Here is a 26,611-nt window from a genome sequence, read left to right on the forward strand (position 1 = left end):
GGGGCTGAGTCGGCATTTGTGTCTGTGGATGCAAGTGCTGGACTCAGGAGCGCTTCTCCTAGGGGGTTATTTGATGCGGAGCCAAGAGGGACCCCAGAAGAGCAGGTCCGGGGCCACTCTGTGCAAAACGGGCTGCACAGTGGAGGTAAGTATGATATGTTTGTAATTTTTTAAAAATAAAAAAAACGATCCTTTACAATCATTTTGACTTCAGATTTCATGTTACAATTATAGGTCCAACATAAATCATACCTCCCAACATTTTGAGATGGGAATGAGGGACACCTACCAGCAAATGTATGCAGGCATAGGGCACGCCCCCTACCACACCCCCTTAAAGGAGAATTAACCCAAAAAAGGTTAATGAAATCCACAAGAGCTTTTTTTTTACCACTACTATTCCTTTATATTGGCTTTTAAAATATACAAATGCAGCAATTTAAAATTTGGATAAAAGGGTTAGCACTGGGAAACACTTTTTGAAAGATAAAAAGAGCATTTTCTATACAGCAATATAGATCAGATCAAAATGAGGGACACATGAGGTGGAATGAGGGACAGAGGGACATTACTCCAAATCAGGGACAGTCCATCCAAATCAGGGACAGTTGGGAGCTATGTATAAATTATAATAATACAAAAAAAAAAAAAAAATTCCGGTCACAAATCAATTCCTCTCTTCCTGTGATTAGAGGCAAACGCCAGTGCTCACAAAGGGACTACACCTTTAAGATTGGTTCCCCCCCCCCCTTCCCTTACACCGGAAACGCCCAGTGGTGCGCAAGCATTGTGTGGAAACATCGACCCTGACGTCACCGTTTCCCCGGACATGAGGAAATCACGTGATTTATCCTAGCAAGGAGCCAGTCGCGGTGACAGCAGCGGGCGAAGGTCTGTTTAGAAGTGTGTGAAAGGGAAGCGCCGCCCTCGGAGTGTGACGTAGGTCCTTACGATCTCGGCACTGGCAGCTTACGGCAGGGGGGGGATCTAGAATCTTCTTGTGGTATCACCGTCTCCTCCTTCAACGTCTTGCGTTTGGAAACTCCCCCGTGCTGCGCTCAGCCTTGAGATGGCCCAACGACGTGCTTACAGTAGCCGGCAGGACTGCGGCTCGGCGGCAGGTGGAGGTGTTGCGGCGGCTTTGGTTTTGCCGGTACCCTGTACGGACGGACTGCGCTCTCTGGGGGGTCACCCTGTAGAAGGGCTACGGGACGTCCCGGCCAAGAAGAAAGTGGTCATGGGGCCGCTGCCTTATTACTGTAGTGGGGAGGTGGTGAGAGGGTTCGGCAGAGGGTCCAAGGAGCTCGGCATCCCCACAGGTGAGTCAGTCATAGACCTGGTGATGTGAGTACCTGTCCTACTCCTAGCATCTTCTCATTGGTGTATATTCAAGGGACACTAGCCCCTTTTTGTTTTTATCGTTTTGGTTGAAGTGGAGGCCTCTAAGCCCTGTCAGTTTTTTATTGTTTGCCATCTGTGTCCCCTAGAAGAAGTTTACCTTCGCTTCCTGTCTTCTAACCAAAACAGGAAGTGAGAAGAAATCAAAGTGAGGTTATCCCTGGTTGTCACTAGAACTAGTGTCATCCTCTATTCCTGTTCTGGTGTCACACATACACACAATGGGACATTTACTTTCACTTTCAGCCTTGGCTCAAACTAATGCAATGCGGGAAAAGGCACAGGATTCGCTGCGTTTCCCCCCCACATTGCGTTTCACTCCAAAGCAATCGCACAGCATCTATGTGATCTGCTGCTGGTGTCCATGTTATCATAGCCAAACAAGATATTTGGAGGGCACACCCTAAAAGATACATTAAAGATGGTGCAGCCATAAGACCAGAGAACAGAACAAAATATTACCATTATCCTAAAAATGTTTAGGTGTTTTAAATAGCCTTGCAGGAGGTAAATGTCTTTTTTGCATGTGTGCACTGTAATATTTTGTTCTCGTGCTATCATAGTGACACCCCAGAACAGATTGCAAAATGCAGTGCGATTGCCAGAATCATAGGTGTGAGCACTTGGGTGGTCACCTCATCCCTTTCAAACCAAACACATTAAATACACAGGTTCTATGGCTGATTAACCTCTTCAATACCTGGGCGCCCCCCCCCCTCCTGCCCAGGTCAATTTTCAGCGCTGTCGTTTAAATGACAATTGCGTGGTCATGTTACACTGTACTCACCCTAAAATTTTTATCATTTTCTTCCCATAAATAGAGCTTTATTTTGGTGGTATTTCATCACCTCTGGGGTTTTTAATATTTGCTAAACAAACGAAAAAAGCCCAAAATTTTGGGGAGAAAAAAAAAGTTTTTCTTAGTTTCTGTAATAAAATTGTTATCTCCTTCACTGACGGGCACTGACAGATGGCACTGATGAATACTAATACATGGCACTGATGAGGTACTGACAGGTGTTACTACTGGGCTAGGGTTGCCACATCATCCCTTTAATCAATGACACATATTAATTACAGGGGTTCTGAGGCTGATTTAATGCAGATAAGACATCAAGTGAGTTTAATTACCACCTTAATCAGCCACAGAACCTGTGTAATGTGTGTCATTGATTAAAGGGATGATGTGGCAACCCTATACTGGGTACTAGCACTGAGACTTTATTAAAGGGGGCACCGAGTGGCAGCTAATGGGGACTGTGCTGATAATCAATGTGCTGATTATCAGCACAGACCCCCCCCCCCCTCTGACAAGGAGAGCCACCGATCAGCTCTCCCTATCGGCGCAAACTGTGGAATTCCGTTTACCGGCACTTCTTGGTTCACATTATGATCAGCTGTGATTGGTCACAGCTGATCACGTGGTAAGAAGCCTCTGTCAGAGGATCCTTACCATGATCGGAGATGCGGCGTGTCAGACTGACTCGCTGCGTGCTGGTATGTTATCCTACTGGACATCATATGACGCCCAGTCAGGATAACAAAACCACTTCCCGGCCGCCAATCTGCTATAGGCCGGGCGGGAAGTAGTTAAATGTTGGTGTGCTTTGTGCAATTCTTCCAGATCTGTGCAGGAATCCAGTGCACAGGAGCATTCTGTAATAAAGACTGGTCACTATTGCTCTTTTCTGGTGCATCGTGACTGGTCTGGTCTCTGCCCCATCTGTAGTTTTCTGCAGGCAGCCTGTAGTGGGCGGAGCCTGCTGGACCCCTCCCACAGCTCTGCTCTCTCTCCTTGTGCAGGGAGACTGGTCTTGTCTCCGCCCCTCCTGTAGTTTTCTGCAGGCAGCCTGTAGTGGGTGGGCTTTCTGATTCCCTCCCACAGCTCTGCTCTTTGCACAGGCAATGTACAGCACAGTGATGATGTCACTGCTACTTTTTATAAGGCAATATATGGGCTTGCAAAGGCATTTGGTGCACACAAAGTGGAATTATATCTGTTGTGGCTACTGAGGAATACATTTGAGTGTTTGTGAATGGAGTTCAGCTTTTAAATCTGTTTGTCTTCTAGTCAAGACTGGTGTAATCGACCAATGTTTATGTTGCAGCTAATTTCCCTGAACATGTGGTGGACAATCTTCCTGCTGACTTAACTACTGGAATCTACTATGGGTGGGGCTGTGTTGGTGACGGGGAGATTCACAAAATGGTGATGAGTATTGGCTGGAATCCTTTCTACAAGAACACCAAAAAATCTGTGGTAAGACCCATTTTCTCAACAGCTTTTCCTACAGAATGCTCATTAATAATTTTAAAGTGAATATGTGCACTTGTTCAAACTGTTAGCAGTAATTTTACTAACAAATAAAAATAAATACAGGTTAGGCTTCCTTTTCCCTGAGCAAGCATGAAAGTTTTTATGCTGTATAGTTAAAGTGTAGGTTTTGAATACAGCAGGTAAAAGAAGTATTGGACACGTCACCTCTTTTCAGGGTAAATATATTAAGGTGCTATGATGAAAATTTCATGTCAATATGTCGGTAACAACCCATGCAATCCATACATACAAGGAAACCAAAACAAATAAGTTCAGAAATTAAGTTGTGTAATAAAATGGAATGTCACAGGGAAAAAGTATTGAACACATGAAGAAACGGAGGTGCAAAAAAGGCATGGAAAGCCGAGACACCAACTGAATTCCATCAGTAATTAGAAAGCAATCCTGCCCCTTGTCAGTGCAAATTAATCAGTTGGTTCAGTCTCAACTGATGGCCTATAAAAAGGTGTCTCATTACCAAGGTGTCACACAAGAAACTTCTCATGATTATTGTTGCAAAACCATACCGATGGCATTGGTTACAGAAGGATTTATAAACTACTGAGTGTTCCAGTGAGCACTGTTGGGGCTGTAATCCGGAAGTGGAAAGAATATAATTTCACTATTACCTGGCCACGACCAGGGGCTCCTTGCAAGATTTGTGACGGAGGAGTGAAAAGAATTATCAGAAGAGTTGTCCAAGAGCCAAGGACCACTTGTGGAGAGCTTCTGAAAGACCTGGAATTAGCAGGTACAATTGTTTTAAAGCAAACCATAAGGCTCGGTTCACACCAAATACCGATGCGACTCCCAGCAGGGGTCCTGTGTGTCCTGGTTCATCGTTTCAGGTCTGATTTTCAACCCCAAATTTTGGCTGAATTCAGACCTGGAACGGTCCAAAAGACGCACAGGGCTCCTGTGCAAATTCGCACCAGAGCCGCATCGGAGATATGTGAACCGGCTCCATAGAGACAAATCACAATCTCTTGCTATTGCGAATTGGACGCGGGGTTTCCGCATCTAATTTGCAATAGTGTGAACCCAGCCTAAGTAATGCACTCAACTGCCATGGCTTGTATGCATGCTCACTATGCAAGACTCCATTGCTGAAGAAAAAGCACGCTGAAGCTCGTTTAAAGTTTGCTGCGCAACATTTAGACAAGCCTGTAAACTACTGGGAGAATATAGTCTGGTCAGATGAGACCAAAATTGAACTCTTTCGATGCCATAATATACACCATGTTTGGAGGTCAATTGTTACTGCACATCAGTCCAAAAAACACCATACCAACAGTGAAGTTTGGAGGTGGGAACATCATGGTGTGGGTATGTTTTTCAGGATACGGTACTGGCAAACATGTCATTGAAGGAAGGATGAATGGAAAAACATACCAAGATATTCTAAATCTGCTGCCATCTACCAGGATGATGAAAATGAAACGAGGGTGGGCAGTTTCAGCAAGACCATCCCAAACACAAAGCCAAGGAAACTCTCAATTGGTTTCAAAGAATGAGAATGCCCCAGCCAGTCACCTGACTTGAATCCAATAGAAAATCTATTGAAAGAGCTAAAGATCAGAGTTCATAGAAGAGGCCCACAGAACCTTCCAGATTTGAAGACTGTGTGGAAGAGTGGGCCAAAATCACACCTGAGCAATGCATGAGACTAGTTTCTCCATACAGGAGGCATCTTAAAGCTGTCATTGCCAACAAAGGATTTTGTACGAAGTATTACATTTTAGTTGGCGTGTTCAATACTTTGGTTAGCGTGGAGAAGGTTTTACCATTCTCATTAAAAGTAAAGAAAATCCCAAATTTTGGGTTGTCCCCAGAAAATTAGTAAAGGGAAAATCTTCCAATGGGGGGGGGCACAGAATTCCATTAATTTGCAGGGATTTCCTCTCACATCCTGTTTGTCTGCCCGCCATAGGAAGAATATTTTTCAGTACTTTCAGCTTAAAATAAAAAAACAATATTTATATATTAGAGATGCACCGAAATTTCGTCGGCCGAAAATGGTGTTTTTGGTACTTTGCCGATAATGGTGCCGAAAACTCGTGAAAAAATGTGATTTTGCTGCAGTTTTACTGTGCTTAAAGCGTTCGTTAACCCACAAACAAAATATTAATCCTGTTTCCTTAAAAAAAAAAAAAACGCATGTTATACAGCGTGTGCTGTGTAATTTGGCCCCCTGTATCACCTGAAATACCTGGCTGATCCTGCCAGTTTCTGCCCTCCTCCATGTAAACTGATCATGATTATCAGGGCTGCTGAGGTCTGACACCATGGTCAGAGTACGTGCCTCCATTATCCGCAGCCTGCTCTCCTGTGTCTACCAACCCCCCCCCCCGCCTCCCCGCCTCCCTGCCTTGTCTGCTACCCAATCCGCCTAACCTGCTCTAAATATAACTGCTTTTTTCTTCTTTCTTCGCTGATGTAGAATGCTAAACTCCCCAGTGCATGTCATTTTATAAAAATATGCGGTATAATAGCTTACTTCAGAGCGCCATTCGGCGCTCGCATGACTGCCCGCTGGTCTCCTCTCCTCAGCTGATGTCAGCGGTTGTTTCGCGGCACCTCCCCCTGTAGCTATCGCATCAGGAGAGGAGACCAGCGGGCATTCAGCCGAGCGGCGCTCTCAAGTAAGCTATTATACAACATATTTTTATAAATGACAGGCACTGGGAAACTTGGTGTTCTATATCAGAGGGAACTATAGCAGATTTTTTTTTTCCTTAACCACTTGCTTACTGGGCACTTAAACCCCCTTCTGCCCAGACCAATTTTCAGCTTTCAGCGCTGACGCACTTTGAATGACAATTGCGCGGTCACATAACCACTGTACCCAAATTACATTTTTATCATTTTTTTTTTTTTTTTCCACACAAATAGAGCTTTCTTTTGGTGGTATTTAATCACAGCTGGGATTTTTATTTTTAGCTAAACAAACAAAAAAAGATGGAAAATTTTGAAAAAAAAAAAAGTTTCATAGTTTGTTATAAAATTTTGCAAACAAGTAATTTTTCTTCTTCATTGATATGCGCTGATGAGGATGCACTGATGGGGACAGATAAGGGACACTGACTGTGGGGACAGATAAGGGACACTGACTGTGGGCCCTGTTGTCTACTGCTAGGTGGTACAGGTGGGCACTAAGGAGCTGGCGGCAGCTCTCTGTGATCGGGACTGATGTCCCTCTCACAGCCGCCGGTGATCGGCTTTTTTTTCTCCTAATGCTGTCAGCGCGAGGACAAAAAATAGCCGATTACCGGCTCTGTTTACATCACATGATCAACTGTCATTGGCTGACAGTTGATCATGTGGTAAGGGGTCAGGATTGACTCCGATTTGTGATCCAGAGAGTCTCATAGCTGATCACAGAGCGTGCTGCATGGGTACGGGAGGACGTCAATAGACCTACTCCCGGCAAAGCAGGTCCGCGCTGTAGCCGTCATTCGGCTATAGCGCAGATCTGAACCAGTTAAACACTTTTTGTATGGTGGGTTTTTCATAGGTCACGTGACTCAAAAACAGCATGAAAAACTTAACACAGGTGCATTCTTGCTGCATTTTCAATGGATTTCAACAGGGAGGTGCGTTTTTTTTTTTTTTTTTTTTTTTTATGCTATTATTAAGTTATTTAAAATTTAAGTGTGTGTGTGTGTGTGTAGCTCTAATCTCTATCTTTTTTTTTTTTTTTTTTTTTTTCCTCCAGTCATCTTCCAGGGCAGCACACCTGAGAGATGAGAGGCTCCTCCCTACAGGAAACACAATCAATCGACAGCTGTTTTAAGTCCCCACCCTTCCCCTTGGTCCTCTGTTTTTTGTGTTTCTCCCTACACAGCAAAACCGTTTGTTTATTTCCAAATAACCCGAAGCCTGGGCTGGTGGTCTCCCCCTGGGAGCCGGACCACAAGCTCGGGAAGCCTCTGGGTCCGGTAGGATACTCTTGTCCTTCCTGGGGGGTCTCCCTATCTTTTCCTCAGGGGGGCAGCAATTGGAAGAGCCCCCCTGAGAGTTGAAGGACCCTGGGTACAGTGGTGTACCCAGAACCTCAGAGGCCGTTATCCTGCCCTCCCCCTTACCTGTCCAGCGTCCGTTCAGACGGAGTGCTGGCCATCAGCTCTTTCCAGGGAGAGCGCGTCCCCCCCCCCCCCCCCCGACTCCTTGTCCCCTGGTAGCTCAAGAGGGTGCCGGGCGTCAAGCGCCCACGTCATTTTCGTACTTCTGGAAAATGGCGGCGTTCTTACCCAGGAGGGAAGGCTGAGAGTCAGCAGGAGCAGGCGCCCACATCCTCCTTTCGCTAGGCGAGGAGGCACCAGTTTACTATGGTGGATGTCTGCCTAAACCACCTCGGATGGGAATGAGGAACTTAAGGCATTGAAGCCCCCCCCCTCCCCCCGTGTATATACTGACTGGTACAGTGCAGGACACAGCCTAACCTTGCAGCTCCCTATGGGGACAGCAGTTGGGGGGGGGGGGGGGCACTTTGGTGGCAATCCTCCTCTTTGCATGTGGACCATAGGGATGGAAAAGCAAGCCTGGTGGCTGTGGCAAAGGGGAAGATGACAACGGTGAGTACTTTCCTTTGCCTTGGGAATTTAGCTGCAAAATCCCCAATTCCAGCCAGGTAGTTTATAAACACCAGCCACAGCTCCCTCTTACATCCTAGATGCTGTATGGTGGACAAGTTCATGCAGAGGAGCGAGTGTGCCTAAACCACCTCAGATGGGAAAGAGGTAGGTAAGGTCTCTCCCTCTGGGGTCTGGATAGAAATAGCCCAGAAGCTACTGCTAAAACACCAGCCACAGCTCCCTCTTACATCAGAGACACTGGTTATCGCAACAGTAGTTTGCCAGCCTTTCCCTACATGCCTAGTAGGGGCGAATATAGCGAAGAGGGGGGACCTGGTAGATACCAAGAGTTCCTTACAGGCCAAGTATACCATCGAAAAAGTTATTAATTGTACAGTGGTTGGAGGATTCAGGAGTAGGCTCCCCTGGTCAGCAGGTGCACTAGGTTACCGGCCCAATTAGCCCAGCTGCTAGGAAGTTGCTCCAAGATGCTTAAAAGCTGTCCTAACTTTCAACGATGTGGCAGGACCAAGCTTCTGTGTGGCACAGTAAGGGTTCCCTTGTAACAGATCCTCCTTTTGGGGGTTGCTTGCTATGGTTAACTTTTCATAAGCTCTAACCTCCCACTCCACCTTTACACTGTGGTTATATTATAGTGCAGGAGGTAAGAAAAACCTTTTTGTTGGTTTGGGCTACAGTCCACTCAGTGACAGATCTAAAAGCGATTTACCATAAATTGCTTCTTACATCCTTTAATCGAGCATTTTCTCTGCAAACCTATGCAAGAGCTACATGATTGCTTGTTTAAGGCCTGCAGGTAGCTATTTACCTCCAGGCTCAATTGGTGACCACCTCCTTCTAGAGAGGCTCTTAATTGGTCTCTAGGACTGGGCTCATTAAGTCTTTAGTTGCTGATTAGCCTCACCTGTGTGTGAGCTGGCTAGCGTTTGCTCAGTCTCAGGGAATGGAGGTAAGGTAGGACAACCATTTTTGGATTTGTTCCTTTATTGGTGGTGAAGGGTTAGTATCTAAAGACCAGTCTATGCCTATGAAATAACTTGCCCCTGTTTGGCGTCATAAAGGGATACTCCATGACTCCTTGGCTGCACACCAGTAGACCTCAGTAGTGAAGGTTTGTCCTTGCTGGGATGTTTTGTGGCACAGCAGAAATACACAATTAATGCTGTACATCAGTAATGCACTGTACTGAAGCCTGTTTGGTGTCCTTTATATCCTAAGGGTACTGCTTTATTTGGCTACAGATCAGAAAAATACAACAGTGAAGGTGGTCTGTACTTTCTGGTTTTGTGCCGCACGGAAGAAATGCACATTATTGAGTCTTGTGACATCTCTGCTCATAATTGTTATATTGCTGCACATCAGACATACAAAAGATTGAGGTCTGTCTGTGGGTTTTCGTGTCCTGTATTACTGCCTTATTGGTTGCTTATCAGAAAGGCAGCAGTGAAGATGGTCCTGATTTGTTAGGCTACATAGCAGAAATAGAAATTGAACCTGTGCCAGGGGTAGTACATACTATACTGCCTTTGGTAATCGGTGCAGCACCGAAAAGTGGTGTCGTGCTATTAACGGCAATGGCTGCTGATTTTAGGAATGTGATTTTGACATGTTGAGTCGCATGCCAAATCACTTCTTCAATATGGATGTGCTATCTCTATTCAGAATTGTTATATTGTTGCACATCAGACATATACAAGATTGAAGGTTGTCTATCCTTTATCTTACAAATACTGCCTTATTGGCTGCATATCAGAAAGGACACAGCGGTGAAGGTTGCTTTGTCCTTTTCTGCTGCTCTGTTGTTTTTGCTGCTCAGCAGGGAGACACATTGAGGATGGTGGCATCTCTGCTCAGTTTTGGTATATTGCTACATATCAGACATACACAAAGATCGAAGATTGTTTGTGTCCTGTATGTCCCATATTTACTGCCTTATCGGCTGCATATCAGAAAGGCACGGCAGTGAGCGGTGCCTTTTCTGTTTCTCGTTGTTCTACCTTGCTGCTTCTTAGGGAGACAGCATTGGGGACCCTTCTCTTGTTCGACCTAAAAATTGCAAGTTTTTCCCTGCGACCTGTGTAATCTTGAGGTCTGTGGATCCAGAAAGCAGGGACTACTTGGAGGTGCTGCCACCTGGAGTAGCACAGACACGAATGGTACCCATTGGAAGCCCTAGTGTATGACTCTTCTCTTGCGTTTTCCAGTTGCAGGTTGGGTCACACGGGTGTGGGAGCCCTAAGCTTATCTGTCCCTTCTGGGTGAGGTTTTGCTACACAACAGGAATAGACATCATGGCGTTATTGTCCTACTTTGCAGTACACCAGAAAGATCGCAGCTGTGAAGGCTATCTGTTTTTTCTGTTGCTGCACAGCAGAAATACTCAACATTTAAGCTTGTTGGTGCTTTGTTTCCGATTGCCTTACCTTACTGCACTTCAGAAAAACACAATGTTGCAGCTTGCCTGTGTCCTTTCTCAGTGTTGGTTCTATGTGACTGCACTACAGAACTGCATAACAGAAAAGATTGTCTGTCTTGTGTTCCATATTATTTTACCCTGTGCAGAAATGCACAACATGGGAGTTGGTGTGGGTTCTGGCTGCAGATGTCACATGTCAGAAAGCCTCAGCTCCTTACATTCAGGGATGCCAGAACCATTTCCTAGGGTTGAAGCCCAGTAGGGTTATAGGTAGGGCCGAAACAACTAATCGATTAATCGACAACTAATCGATTATGAAAATGGTAATCAATTAATCGGCCAGTAACGTAACGGGGTTAAAAAAGCTAAAATTAGCCCTATATAGTACAAAAAGAGCAAACAATCTCTACTGTAAATATTACTTTCACTGTTGCACAGTAAAAAAAAACTAAGGGCTATTTTTTTATTTTTTAACTCCATTATGTTACTAAATGTCTTAGGCCTGGTTCCCACCCATGTGATTTTTGGTGCTTTTTACAGAAATGCACTACAGTTCATTTAACGTTGACGTCTATGCTTTTTTTTTTTCAGCTGCTGTGTATTTGGAAAGGGTCAAGGACCTTTTTTAATGCAAAACGGTGCTTTTTTGGTTCAATATACTTCAATGGAGAAGCTGCAAAAAAGCATATAATATTACAGTTTTGTTTGAAAATCTGCAAAACAGTCTAGAATTTTTTTTTTTTTTTCTTTTAAATAAAAAAATTTGATCTGAGTCTGATATTTACCAGATTCAACCTCTAATAGTATATAGAGTATATCTCTTCTGTCTGTTATTCTCAGAGAGGATTAAAGATTTTACTCCCTAAGCCATATAGTTAGTTATTTATATTTACCCCTGCGTATAAAGATATTTAGGAATAAATTGCCTTTTTTTTTTTTTTTTTAAACTTTACATATTAACTAAATTATACACCACACTATTTTTAAGGTTATTAACCGATTATTCAAAACAATAATCGGCCAACTAATCGGTTAATCGATTATGAAAATAATCGTTCGTTGCAGCCCTAGTTATAGGACACTGGAGGAAGGCGATAAAGAATCGCCCTGTTTAGTAAGAACTTGGGAAGTTCTGTTCAGAGGAGTATTATGGCCTGAAGATGAAGTATAAAGATGTATACCCGACTGAATAGCTTACGGCTCTGTGCATGGCCTTCATTTCGCCCTTCTAGCAAAACTAGATGTAGCAATATGAGTGTTCTACTCCTGCTATGGAGTTTAATCTCCTGAAGTAGGCTCTCGGGTGTAAGTAAAGCCATAGATTGGGCATGCCTTAAACCCAGGGATCAAGCTTCTGTTAATCTATTACCCTTAAGTAGGCTTCCCTTTAGTCTTTGCTGACGTAAAGATAGAAATGAACAAAAAAGGTTGTCTGTCAGGGGACCCCCTTTTTTGCAGTTTTATTTCCCTGAACAGGGTAGTATTAAGACAGGCCCTCTTATTGATCAATGTAGTGTCCTTGTCTTACAACACAGGTATCTGATTAATCTTTTTAGTGCATAAACAAAGGGGGGGGGGGGGGGGGGAATGGTATTTGCCACCCAAAATAGTAAATATGACATTTCATATTTACTAATCTTTTTAGTGGTTCTAAGTAGCACCTATAGGCACAATAGGCCATGGTTGTTAGATGTGTGAGACAGGCAACATTGCTAACCTACAAGTTTAACATGTTTTCTGATTCCATCTTTAAGAGCCCACTCCACCTAGATCCTGCATCTGAAGCAGAGAAGACAGGGACATCGGTGGAGTAGACCTGCAGATCAGCCGCATAATCCAGCTAAGATACCTTCATCAAGCATATGGAGTGGAGGTAAAGCTCACTGCAGTACCGAGGTTCGACAAGAGGGTCTTGCAGTGGTCCCACCCTAAGGTAGGCCTGAGGTACTTGCTTATCCTCTCAGGTGTTCCGTCCTGGAAGATGACTAGAGAAAAGTACCAGTTACTTACCGGTAACTGCCTTTCTAGGAAATCTTCCAGGACGGCAGGCCTACTTTCCACCCGTTGGAAAAGGGAAAATTATAGAACACTAGAAGGTGAGCGCCTATGAGGAATGATTTCCCTTGTGAACTGGGTTCAGGAGTTACTTCTCTACAAACTGAGGATCAAGGGAAAGGTTGGGTACTTAAAACAGCTGTCGATTGATTGTGGTCCCTGTAGGGAGGAGCCTCTCATCGCTCAGGTGTGCCGTCCTGGAAGATTTCCTAGAAAGGCAGTTACCGGTAAGTAACTGGTACTTTTTTTATTTTTTTTTTTAATTTAATCTCGTGTGCAATTAAAATATGAGCTCTAGTTATACAGTACATATTCCCTAATAAGCAATGCAAACGTCCATATACACAGCATTACATTACATAATATTGGCTGTGTGTATGCCGCAATGCGTTTTGACCTGTGCAGTTGCGGTCTTCTTCTGGGGGATAGTTTGCTTTAAAACAATACATTTACCATTTCAAATTACAAAAACATTTCATCATGCACCAAATTGCATATACATAATAGTGTAATGAATTAACGTTTAATTGTACGCTTGTTTGTTTCAGGAAACTCATGTAATTCATCAGTTTGATGAAGACTTTTACGGTGAAATACTTAGCATACTTATTGTGGGTTACATCAGGCCAGAAAAAAGTTTTGACTCATTAGGTGAGTATCTGGGAGGTACAAAATAGGTGTTGCCTCCTTAGAAAATAATTAGGCTTACTTAATCCATAAGCCTGTCTGTATGCTTTTATTGTATTAATCATGGGGGGAAAATAGTCATGTCTGTGTCTAGATAAGTTGGTAAACTAATTGAAAATGTGCAAGTGCATGTATTCAAAATCTGCTCCTTTTTTGTTTGGAAGGATCCTGTATCCCAGGTACAGCTGTATCTCTAGGAAGTCAAGTCTTCAAGTCAAGATTAAACCCTTCCCCCTGTTATTTAGCAGTTAAATGCCACCATCTCTTCTGGCCTGTAAGATTTCAATTTGACAGTTAAATAACAGTGATGGGGTATAATCCCAGTTTGTGGGGGCAGTCAATCCCCTATATAAACTGTCAGGATTGCTAATCCTATTTACTGATGTGGTATACAGGTTCTAATGTTGGATTAAGTTGCTTGCATTCAATTAGCCACCAATCCGATGTAACTCGTATTTTTTTCTGATTTTCCATTGAGGGGCATAGCTTTATGAAGAATAAGCAACCAAGGGTTATACTGCCATGTGCAGGGGAAATTGCCACTAGACACAGCAACTGAAAGCCAACTATCTAGAGGCTATAACCCTTGCCAGTTATGCTTGGTGTCCTTAAGGGCCGGTTCACAATGCTGTGTGTTGCATAATTGCATGTGATTCACTCTGCAGTGCAAATCACATGCGATTTCAGCCATACAGATAGTATGGATGAAATCGCATCAAATTTTTTGGTCCGCACCAGAGTTGGATCGCATGGGTCGAACTGATAGTTCGCAGCACGATATGCGAGCTGAAATGGAAGTGTCATTAACAATGTATTGAAACTCCCCAGCAGTTCGCATATGGCAGTGTGAACTGCCGTGTGAGTCGGGTGCAGTGCGGGAACCCGCAGTGGATTCGCAGGGTTCCCGCATCTCAGCAGTGTGAACCGGGCTTAAAAGAACAACGTACAAGTCCTCTCTACAGGACTTTTCGCTTGAATTGGAAGATTGTCTACTATCCACGTTTATTGGTAGATTTTTGCTGTCTATTGAAAGTCCTGGAAGGCCTCCTTTATGCCCTAGGTGGTCTCTGCTTTTCACCTTGATTGAGGATATTGTGCTAACTTTGTTGTGTCAAGCTCTGGTTCACCCCAAACAGATCTAGGGCCATTTAGGGTTTACCTATTTGCTTTTTTTTAGGCAAATAAAATCCCTGTTTGTTCTAGAATGTCCTAAAAAGCTGCTTCAGTTTCCAGGTCCACTCTTTTTCTAAGTGGATTCAACAAGTTGTTGTGCAGGCGTGTGAGTTGCGAGAGAAAGTGCCTCCTTTTGCCATTTGTTTACTCTACTAGAGCAGTGTGTACCTCCTTCTTCAACTTTTCATCATATGGCTTCTGTGACTCATATGTAAGGCCTGTTCTTCTTCTGTTCACATATTTTCTACATTTACAAAGTCAATGTTAACTGCCTCTGCAGATGCTAATTTCAGCCAAAATGTTCTGCAAGCAGCTGTTTAACGCCTCTCTTTTTTTAAATTTTTTTAATTTTTTTTTTGTTTGTGTGTTTTTTAGTTTTGTTAGGCTGGTGTGCCTGCTCCTCTGGACTTATTTTCTACGTTGCTTATTCTTCAAGCTTTGTCATTTAATGGTAGATAGTGAAATTAAGGTTTTGTATACACAGTAAAATCCTCTTCCTTGAGTCCATTAAGGGAAACTTCTCCTTCTCTTCATATGCCCTTTTTCTGTGTGGGAATGTGCCCATTTCTCCTGTAGGTGGCAGTATAACTCTTGGTTGCTTATTCTTGATAAGGCCTCATGCTTACCGATGTTTAAAGGTTCAAAAGTGCTCAAGCAAAAGGCTCGGTTCACATATGCCCGGTTGCGGTTTTAGAGCGGTTTTTAAAAGAAGTGCAAATTTTTTACTTGAAATCGCACCTGAACCAGACTGAAAAACGCACAAGAGCCTAGAGTTCCAGGTGGCACATGCAGCCAGTCATACAAGTCAATGGCTGGCTGTATGTGGTAGCATCTGTGTCAAGAAAATATTCTGTCCACACATGCGCGTGTAAATGGGGATGTACAGGAGTTTACTTATGTGCCACCTTTGGCTCCCTTATACGAGAGAGTGCTGGAAATTTTATATGCACTTTTGAGTCTCTAAATGTCTGAGCATGAGGCTTATTGCCGTGTCCCCTATGGACTCCAAGATAAACACTTTACGGTGAGTTCCCTGGCAATTTTCATGAAAATGTCTAACCAAGACAGGTGACTGTTCAGCTTAGATTGGTTAAGACTGTCTTCTGGCACTCATAGATGTAATCGTTGACGATAATCTTTAAAGCCTTACAATGAACCTCTCTACCTTACTTTCACCAAAACGTGCAGCTTAAATGGTACTGTAACAAATATGCAAAAAAAAAAAAAAATATATAGTTCTCCCCATTTACTTTAGTCAGATGTCGCTAGGTAATCCTTTGTGTCCATGTTACACCACTTCCTGTGGATAACCTATGCCTACTGCTCTGCAGAAAGCAGGGATATGTGACTGTCACTAATAGAACAGATGTCTTTTAACATGCAGGCTGTAATTGAAAGCCCTGCTTCACTTTCTGAGCTGTTCAGATGCAAAGTGGTGATGCCCAATGGGGCTCAGAGGAGACAAACTATAGAGTTTTGCCCATTAATTTATGTAGAGATGTTAGGAAATAGCCTTTCTCTTTGTTAAAAGGATGACAAACATCTCAGTGTACTATATTGAACCAGACGCAAACCAGTAGATGGGACTTTCCAGGCACGAATTAGAATACAGTACAAAATACAATAAAATCAAGTATTGTAAACTGTTAAAGTAGTGAACAAATGTCATAAAACTAAAGGCTGATAAGTGTTACAGTATATCGCCATTTGTATACTCGATTCCTCCATTGTCCCACACACCATTCTCATTTGACATTTCAATTAGTTTGCTATGGTGGTCTCAAGTGTGTGGTTGAGCTGTGTGTTTTGTACACTTCCTCAGGAGCCAGAGTGGATATCTTGTCTATAAAATATGAAGGTATTCTGCTTGAAGAACACAGTGATTTACATGAAAAATCTGACATACTGGTTGTACCCAAGTTGATCGATCAACTTTGTTTACATTCAGCCTGCCCGTACATGGTTCGAATCTCGGGCGGTCCCTTTTGAACCATAAATTAAAAAGGGTTAAAGGGGACCAGCCATGCTTCGAACTGTCCACAGGTGGCTTTACAGTGGCAGCCAAGTGGCCTCAACTAACATCTGCCACAGAATAATTTATGGCATATATCAAAGCGTCTTAAACATTATAGGTCCTAAATCATTATCACCTTTTTAAGATGACATTACCTAGATCCAAATAATAAAGCGAAGTTCCACCCATTTAAAAGTCAGCAGCTACAAAAAGTTTAGCTGCTGACTTTTAATAAACAGACACCCACCTGTCCCACGGACCAGCGATGTGGGCCCTCCTCTCCACGGCGGCAGGATTGTAAATGTGGGCGCCCGGCTGTGACTTCACAGCCGGGCGCGCACTGCGTGTTGTGAATGGCCGGGCAATCTTCTGGGACCTGTGACGTGTCCCAGAAGATTGCAGGGAGGGAGGGGGAGAGGTGAACTTCCTTCCGGCGCCAGGGGAGTAAGTGGGAGCTGGGTGCCTGTCAAAACTGGGTCACCAGTACTTAAAGCGGAAGTTCCGTTTTTGTGTGGAACTCTGCTTTAAGTATTCTGGCTGGGGGGAGGGATGCACTTCCAAGAGAAACAGAAGCCAACTGCCCATGTAAAGGTTTACATAAAGGATAATCTCAAAATAGTTGCTGTCCTGATGCAAGATCTATGTTAGAAATGTGTATTCCCCCTCACTTCCCCTAAATATGTACTTAAATATTTTTGTGTTCATACATTGCATAGGGTTTCAAAGATCCTACCAGTTTGTACTGCCTACTAGACATAGACATGTAGCCCATTATCCACCTTCATAAAGTAATGCTGTATGTTTATGATGTGTTTTGCTCACCTTAACAAAAACATGTACTGAACAGTTTGTGCAATAGGTTAGACCAACCTTTTTCAACCAGGGTGCCTTGATGTTTCTTCAGGGGTGCCTTGGCAAAATGCCTAAAAAATCTCCGTTAGCACTGGGGTCACATTAGCTGAGTGAATGAAAAACATTGTAATACTAGTCAGTACCAGTTTGCAAAAGAGTATTTGCTTTGGAAGAATAAATCCCCTCTAACGTTGGGTGTTCTACGTGTATTGATCTTGCTGCATTATGTAAAACTATTAGAATAGTTTATACATTTTAGAATTGGGTCCCTTGATTTGATTTGGGGAGTCATGGAGATGCTGATTTCATTTTCCAGCAAGACTTGGCACCTTCCCCCACCAAAAGTACCAATACCTGGTTTAATGATCATGGTATCGCTGTGCTTTGCTTGGCCAGCAAACTTGCCTGACCTAAACCCCATAGAGAATCTGGGGTATGGTCAAGAGGCAGATGAGACACCAGACCCAACAATGCAGACAAGCTTAACCACTTCAGCCCCGGACCATTTGGCTGGCAAAAGACCAGAGCACTTTTTGCAATTTGGCACTGCGTCACTTTAACTGACAATTACGCGGTCGTGCGATGTGGCTCCCAAACAAAATTGATGTCCTTTTTTTTTTTCCCACAAATAGAGCTTTCTTTTGGTGGTATTTGATCACTTCTGCGGTTTTTATTTTTTGCGCTATAAACAAAAAATAGCGCAAATTTTGAGAGAAACGCATTATTTTTTACTTCTTTCTATAATCTCCCCAAAAAATATATATAAATTTTTTTTTCTCAGTTTAGGCAGATACATATTCTTATACATATTTTTGGTAAAAAAAAAAAAAAAAAATCGCAATATGCATTTGGTTTGCGCAAAAGTTATAGCATCTACAAAATAGGGGATAGTTTTATGGCATTTTTATTAATTTTGTTTTTACTAGTAATGGCGGCGATCAGCTTTTTTTTTTTTTTTTTTTTTGTTTTTTTTTTTTTTTTGGCAAAGTCTAATCTGGCTTTTCTATTCTTCAGGCTTATGAATGGTTTGCACCTTGTGGTGCACCCTCTGTATTTGCTCTCGTGAATTCTTCTGTTGATTGTAGACTTTGACAATGATACAAACAATGTGTGGAAATATACCGCCTCTACCTCGCATTACTCTGCGCCAAGAACTACTCCGAAATCTACTGTAGTAAACCAGAGCAGCTACTTAAAATGATAAACATATATAAATAAGCAATAAATCATAAACAAAAATGGGTGCCAAGTCTCTGATTTCTTATTGCAGTAGCGCTATGTGTCAGATGTCAGGACACATTCAAATAAGACCAGTGGTAAAGAAGGTTTAGGAAAGTTCAAAAAAAGCTGTAGTCTGTGGGTATGAAGAGTTTCTTTCACCAAGAGTAATCACCGCGTGAGGGGGTAACCCCCAGTGAGATTGCACTCACCACAATTCCAGCAAACACAAGCCTTTATGTTGTCTTTGATAGCTTTCCGTCTCCTCTATCCAACCACCAGATGTCGCTAATACTCGGTTAATATCGTGTCATATATAGGAGGAAAATAAAGTGTCCATATAGCGTAATATTGCTAAAGAAATTTTATTTAACATGCAAAATAACCCCTCCCCCCTTTATAAAACTGCGTACCAGATGTACGATAAAATAGAGCATTTGTAAAGTGCACTGTGCCTGTATTCCCGTCTCCCGGGAGGTGTTCCAGAACACTCGCTGTGTACAGCTGGTTACTTGCTTCCTGGTTCCTTTCCGGTGCGTGGAACGCACACGTCACTTCCGGTAGATTACGTCCCTTAAGTACCGGAAGTGACGTGTGCGATCCACGCACCGGAAAGGAACCAGGAAGCAAGTAACCAGCTGTACACAGCGAGCGTTCTGGAACACCTCCCGGGAGACGGGAATACAGGCACAGTGCACTTTACAAATGCTCTATTTTATTGTACATCTGGTACGCAGTTTTATAAAGGGGGGGAGTTATTTTGCATGTTAAATAAAATTTCTTTAGCAATATTACGCTATATGGACACTTTATTTTCCTCCTATATATGACACGATATTAACCGAGTATTAGCGACATCTGGTGGTTGGATAGAGGAGACGGAAAGCTATCAAAGACAACAACATAAAGGCTTGTGTTTGCTGGAATTGTGGTGAGTGCAATTTCACTGGGGGTTACCCCCTCACGCGGTGATTACTCTTGGTGAAAGAAACTCTTCATACCCACAGACTACAGCTTTTTTTAACTTTCCTAAACCTTCTTTACCACTGGTCTTATTTGAATGTGTCCTGACATCTGACACATAGCGCTACTGCAATAAGAAATCAGAGACTTGGCACCCATTTTTGTTTATGATTTATTGCTTATTTATATTTGACAATGATACGCCCACCTCCCTGGAGAGTGTCTTTCACTTGTCTGGATGTTGTGAATGGGTTTTTCTTTACCATAGAGAGGATCCTGCGATCATCCACCACTATTGTCTTGCATGGATGTCAAGGTCTTTTTATGTTGCTGAGCTCACCAGTGCACTCTTCTTTCCTCAGAATGTACTAAACTGTTGATTTGGCCACTCCTAATGTTGCTGCTATCACTCTGATAGATTTGTTTTTGAAGCCTTACAATGGCCTGTTTCAATTGCATGGACAGCTCCTTTTGAACACATGATGTAGGTTCACAGCAATAGATTCCAAATGCCATACTTGGAATAAACTACAGACCCTTTACCTGCTTAATTGATGGAGTAGCCCACATTTGGCCATGAACAGCTTTTGATTTAATCATCCATTTACTTTTGGTTCCCTAAAAAAGGGGGATGGCTAATTTTAAGAGCTGTAATTCCTAAACCCTTCCTCCGATTTGGATGTAAATGCCCTCAAATTAAACCTGAGAGTGTGCACTTTCAGCCCGTATCCATTATATAACTATAGCTTGAATATGTTTTGGTAAATACCTGGAAAAAATATAAAATTGTGCCTGTGTCCAAATATATATGGACCTAAGTGTGTGTGTGTTTTGTGTGTGTATGTACAGCTATATAAATGCCTGCCTTTTTTTAATGTATTCTCCCAGACCTAGAAGATGCTGCAGGGTATATTTTTGACATGCATCTAAATTTCCCTTTCCTCCTAAAGCCCAATCACGTTTGGATTGCGCTCTGGTGGCTACTGACAGATGTTGAGGAAGCGATGTGATCCCTCTTCCGTGCCTGTTTTAACCACATTTTTCCCGATTTAATTTGTTTATCTAAACCCATGCATCAATCTTTACTCAAAAAATAAATAAATATATATAATTTCTTTTTTTTTTTTTTTCTTCTTCTTCTTCTTCTTCTTCTCTCACTTTCTCATTATTACATGGAACTTATTTTGACAGACATGGTTTTTCTCAACAGATGCCCTTATTGCCGCGATTCACAGCGATATTGAAGAAGCCAAAAATCAGCTGGACCTGCCAGAATTTAGAAAGCTGAAAGACAAATACTTCAATAACTCTCATAAAATAATGAATGGCCATTGATGCTGGGCTCTTATTTAGTCAATGAATTGTGCAGCATTGCACTGTTATAAAGTTTTTGGTCAAGTTCGCTTTTGACCAACTCTTTCTCATGAAGGCTTGTTATGTATTTATTATTTAATATATATCTAGAACAGGTCTAAAAGTGATAACTGTCATCTTTGTAATGCACTTTTAAAAACTCCCTTTTTTTTAATTTTGATTTATGGTTAAAAATAAATCTAAAACCACTGGGACAATCTGCTAGACTGAACACATCATATGGACTAAATTGGTAAACTGTAACTTTTTGTTACCCAATGATTCTACAGTTGTAGAAGCTTTACATATTTATGGTGAGATTTTGTAATATAATGTTACATGAAAGATACAGAAAGGCACTAAATCTTTTAAATGTGGATATATAATAAATATATAGCTAAAGTGCTTAGATACACTAATTTTGGCTCAATGCAGCTACCTATGTAAGTTATTTTTTGTTTTTTTTCAGTGTAGACATCCATGACTTTTTCCATACAACGCACAAGATGGCCGGTATAATAGATTATTTTTTACATCTTGCTTCCTACCTATAACTACCGCATTTAAAAAAAAAAAAAAAAAACCTTTATATTCAGTGCACCACTCTACTGCTAATATGTTGCTTCTTGGTTTATAATAAAACCAATCTCAAACTGAATTCTCCCTAGTAAGTATCACTTTTTACTTCATGTTAAGGGAACTGTGAACCCTAAATACTAATCTAGAACTTGTTTATGTATTATTTTGTAATGAGAATGGCATTTAAGTTGTAGCTGTGGTCACAATAATAATTTCTTGTTGGCTACACAATGGCACCACATTCTTCTAGAGTGCACTGGGAACCCTACAACCTGGAGCATGCTAATAAGCAAATGTCAAAAGCTCTACCCCCCCCTCCAACTGCATTTTACTATTGGGTCATAACTGTGGTGATTGGCTGGCCTTTGATTGTGCAAGAGAAGGTGGGCAATGCTGTTGACAACAGAAGATGGTCAAGATTTGTGTATTGGAGCAACCTGGAACTTTTGTAAAGGTTCCTGCTGTGACATGTAAGGGCAGTTTAGTAATATTAATATGACCACAGGTGTGTGTTGTGTGTTTTTTTTTTTTTTTTTTTTTTTTTTTTTTTTTTTTTTTTATATCCAAAGGCCAAACAGGTCAAAATTTTGACAACTCTTACTGTATATTTGATCCGTACCTTTTTTTTTTTTTTTTTTCTTTTTTTATAAAAAAAAAAAAAAACACAAAAAACACTTCTATAGTTGTTAAACCGTTTATTTAAAATGTATCTGGATTTCTGCATGAAAAGCTGCTAATAATGGTAAAATTTCTTGTATGATCAACACATTTTACATTCCAGTAGAACTATTGAGCGGATGGTTTAAACTGTTGAAGTCCTTGGTGGTTAAATGTGAATACTTTTTAATGGTTTGGTAATCATACAAGCATGGCACAAAATGGAAGATGTAAGGTGAACAATAAAAGTAGTCTAGGCATTGCTTATGCATTAGTTTTCTGTTGCATTGTGTTCATTATTGCCCTTGAAATTCATACTGTCCATTTAAGTTACATCCCTTAAAGTGACCTTGTATTTTTTTTCTCTTTAAATCCATCTTGCCTTTAAAAAGAAAGCAGTAAATACTCACCTTTCCAAGTGTCCATGATGCATAACCCTGCTCCAATCCCTGAGGGCTGCAGGGGCCCCAAAAGATCAACACACCTTGAATTTTTGGTTTTCCAGCAGACTTTGTTGGATCTGCAGGATGTTTTAGAGAAAATCTTCCAAAGTGAGGGGATTTCCCCTGTTCGATAGCTTTCTCTATAGAAAAATTTCTTCTCTCTTTGGGGACAACTTTAAAATGTTCTTGGTGAAAATGAGCAATTTGTCAAAAAGTGTTGAATCTCCCCAGTGCTCTAACCCCCTTCTATTCTATCCAAAAAAATAAAAATAAATAACATTGCCTAGAAATAATCTAAACCCAATCACTAAAAAACTGCTAATGTAATTTCAAATGTTTTCTTTCTTATAGATGCAGATTTCTTTAAAATAATGCCTGGTGATTCTGACATAAATGTCCTTGTTCTAGCACTGCCAGTTATGTGGTGACCGCTGTCTCCCAGTTTTATTCCTGTGTTGCCACTCTGTCACACCACTGGTTGAAACTGCAGTTGGTCATGCTGCCACACATTGGCATACAAGGCACTGTTGTAAATACTATGAAAAGTGGTCCAGAGTAATGATTTGCAGCTGACACTGGAGTGAGTGCATTTAGACAGGAAGTGGTTGCAAGAGGCTGGAGATTAGCACCATTGATCTGCAAGAAGCTTTTTTGGGGGAAAAAAAGAGTTCTATGAAAAATGGCTGGTACATGGTCTTTTAGCAAATTTAAAAGTAAAGCAGTTTTACATTTTACTAAAAAAAAAAAAAAAATCTGTACAGCTAAACATGGAGGCTGGCAAACATGCATATTAGGAAAGGCAGGCAGAGTCAGAATCCCTAACACATTTATTCCAAATCAGTGAACGTACAAAAACCAGTAAATGTACATGCCAGCCAAAAAGTAAGTATTAACAGCCATGTCAGCGCTATATATTTCCTCGGTATAGGTTTACTTTAAAACCAAATGTGTTGCCATGTCTTAAATTCAAACACAAATCTAAAAACAAGGGGGGTTTATCCATACTTTATAATGGTAGATACAATAGGACTCATTTTTATTAAGCACCTGCAGCCATCTGTGTATCCATTCCAGCTTAAGTGCAACTGTTCATGTTGTAGGCAATAATCAAGATTATTTTATGGAAAGTAGTCTATGCACTGTTGCCCACAATGATTTATAACCAGTGGTTTATTAAATGAGTATGTAATGACAGAGGTGTGTTTATCCTTTTTGTTATATTAAAAAAAAAAAAAAAATTCATCTCCACTTTTGTAGCTGAAATGGAATCCTTTTCTCCAGATTGGCTTATGTCCAAAACTAAACCCCCAGAACGGTTTATTATTCTTCGGGGCCCATTCATACCTCCCCATTATGGTAATACAAAGGGAAAGCCGCTCCAAAAGCCTTCGTAATCCCTTAGAGAACTCCCGTCCTACCACACAGTGCTGGGTGCTGGCTGTGCTCAAGTCTGCGAAGGAAAAGAAGTCCTGGACTGCCGCACTCCATGCAAAAACATCTTTATTGAAAAGTGCGTTTTAAAAATCCAAAATAGCAAACAAAACAAACCAAAAGGTGGACACAGCGGGCATAAAATAGCTAACGCGTTTCACATTCAAAGATGCTTACTCATAGCTAGGTTTGATCAGACAACAAAGGTGCATATAAAGGGAAAAAGGAAACGGAGGGACAGGGTGTAACCCCCAATCCCCATCAACAGACAATTAAATGAACACACATGCTGCATGATTAAAATTGAGTTCGTAACCATGAGACCCACCTAAACATTGGAGACAAACCAACAAATACAAAATAAATGTTTATACAACTGTTCCAAAAATTAATGTAAACGTAGATAAGAACATCCATTTAATACCATATAATGGATTCATGGTTAGAATATATCAAAAAATGACAATAAGAAAAAACGGACATTGAATGGGATGCCTCCCCATTGTGGTAACCCACATAACTGGTGTCACAGTGCCTTTCTTATGGTATGGCACCCCATTGCACCTCTGTTGTAGCTTGCCACAATTCATAATAGTATGTTGCATCAAGTACTTTTTTAGCATGTTAGGGGTGTGTTGGCAGCCCATTCATTTTGAAAAAGCTGCCCAAACGTGCAAAATAGGACATTTTAGCTTGCAGCAAAGAATTAAATGGGCCATCAAAACTTCGTATCATTGTAATTCCCTACAATTAATAGTAGTTATGCTAAGCAGAGTGCTTGATCCCTCACAACTCTAAATGTTATAATTTTCTTCCATATTCATAATTTTTTCACTCAGGATATCCTAAATAGTGTGTTTTCAAAGTATTGGGTTACTTTTCTGCAACTGTATCAAAGCTGAGTTCTTCTTTAAAGTGGTCATGCCTTTAGGAAAGTGATGGTATAATTTTTTTTTTTTTTTTTCTTGCACTTCCAATCCAACAGAGAGCTTGACATTTTAGTAGCTTTCTCACAAAATGTCTCGCTCAAAGGTCACTGTATTATAAATGTCCTCTTTCCCTTGTTAATTATCTGTAGCGATGGCCTTGTTGCTTTGCTGTTCTTTTGTGCTGCTGTTTGTTTTACAGATATCATATTTTGGCATTGTGTGTGTACAAAAAGTAAAGAACGATTTTAGGAGCAGTCTGTTATGTGGGGCCATGAGTGAACGGATTTTCATTGCTTCGTGTTTTTAAACTATGCTTCTATCATTTCTATGGCTGATGTGTCTAACGATGATCTTTGTCTAAAACAAGCATTTCTTTGCACTGGAGGGTGATGGAGGCTATTTGTCAAATACTACAATGTGAAGATCCAGCTGTTGCAGTTCCCTTAAATACTACCTATCTTAATATCTGAGGAGCTCCAAAGAGTCAGAGGGACCGAAAGCAGAACTAAACCCACCTATCCCTCACAGCTAAGAAAGGTGCCGTCCTGGTCCTCCTGCAATTGCCAGTGTGATATGCTATGACAGCAGCTGTTTAAGGGCTTCAAAGGTCAGCTAAGAGCTGACATAAGCACACTAGCAACTTAATAAAAGCTGCCACAAGAGGCATGCCTTAAATGTAACTTGGGAAATTTTAAATTGGTGGGTTTAGTTCTGCTTGACATTCCTGAAGACAGGCATATATACCAAAGGGAGAGGGTTTGCAGAGTAACAGCAAATGTGCTTTTACACACATGCTCCATGCACCATCCTCTGCTAAAAATGAATTGCTTTGGATATGGATCACTCAAATGGATTTATATTACATGAAATGATATGCTGTTCTTCAAACCGATCTTGTGTGCATTTAGTAAACTGAACATTGTCAAAGCAACACTGAAGGAACATGTTCTGGTTCAGATGATTGTGATTTCCATTAAATTACTATTTTAATAAAATATGGATTCTAGTTTGACTGTTTTTACATGCCTCTTAAAGCTTAAACTTGTCTCCCACTGTTTACATTTCTATAAGTTGCTAATTCTCTGTATAAAAGTTTTGTAGGCTAGTCTCTCATGTTTACTCAGTTGTACACGTATCAAACTTCTACTATTGCTAGCAAGCTTGCTACAAATGCCTAGCTCACATGGGTGGCAAAACCATGGTAAAAATTGGCAGGTGACCTTCTTTTATTTTTTTATTTATTTTTTGGTTAACGTGGCCAGCAAACATGTCTGTACACGTTGCTGTAGAGCTACCAATTTTTTACGCCATGCTGCTTTTGGAAGGTGGTAGTGCTGCCAAAAGCACCCAATTCAGGTTCATAGGATAGGACAGCACCTCAACTGCATTATGCACACAGTTGTGGTTGAGCTGGATTCCCCTTGAGAACCACTGGCCTAAAGCAGTATTTTACAGTTTTTGACCTGTGTAAAAAGTGTTTTGTGACAATTACAGAAAAATATCAGATTTTATACTGTCAGTTATATTTATA

At 41.4% G+C, this 26,611-nt stretch overlaps 1 protein-coding gene across 1 annotated transcript; it reads left to right on the top strand.

Moving 5' to 3' along the window:
- The first annotated feature begins 906 nt into the window (after window positions 1-906).
- Window positions 907-26,086, top strand: RFK (riboflavin kinase). The gene is made up of 4 exons (XM_073634091.1): window positions 907-1,319; window positions 3,507-3,658; window positions 13,330-13,432; window positions 20,899-26,086. The coding sequence occupies exons 1-4, from the start codon at window positions 1,070-1,072 to the stop codon at window positions 21,021-21,023; spliced, it is 630 nt and encodes a 209-aa protein (XP_073490192.1). The 5' UTR covers window positions 907-1,069; the 3' UTR covers window positions 21,024-26,086.
- Window positions 26,087-26,611: the final 525 nt, after the last annotated feature.

Source organism: Aquarana catesbeiana, linkage group LG01 (assembly GCF_042186555.1).
Source record: "Aquarana catesbeiana isolate 2022-GZ linkage group LG01, ASM4218655v1, whole genome shotgun sequence".
Classification (NCBI taxonomy): Eukaryota; Metazoa; Chordata; class Amphibia; order Anura; family Ranidae; genus Aquarana; species Aquarana catesbeiana.

What these genes read in the sequence shown, in the direction of transcription:
- RFK (XM_073634091.1), top strand. Translation starts at nt 1,070, where the DNA reads ATGGCCCAACGACGTGCTTACAGTAGCCGGCAGGACTGCGGCTCGGCG. An exon ending in GGAGCTCGGCATCCCCACAG is followed by an intron (nt 1,320 to 3,506) that starts GTGAGTCAGTCA and finishes TTTATGTTGCAG; the next exon opens with CTAATTTCCCTGAACATGTG. An exon ending in AGAACACCAAAAAATCTGTG is followed by an intron (nt 3,659 to 13,329) that starts GTAAGACCCATT and finishes TGTTTGTTTCAG; the next exon opens with GAAACTCATGTAATTCATCA.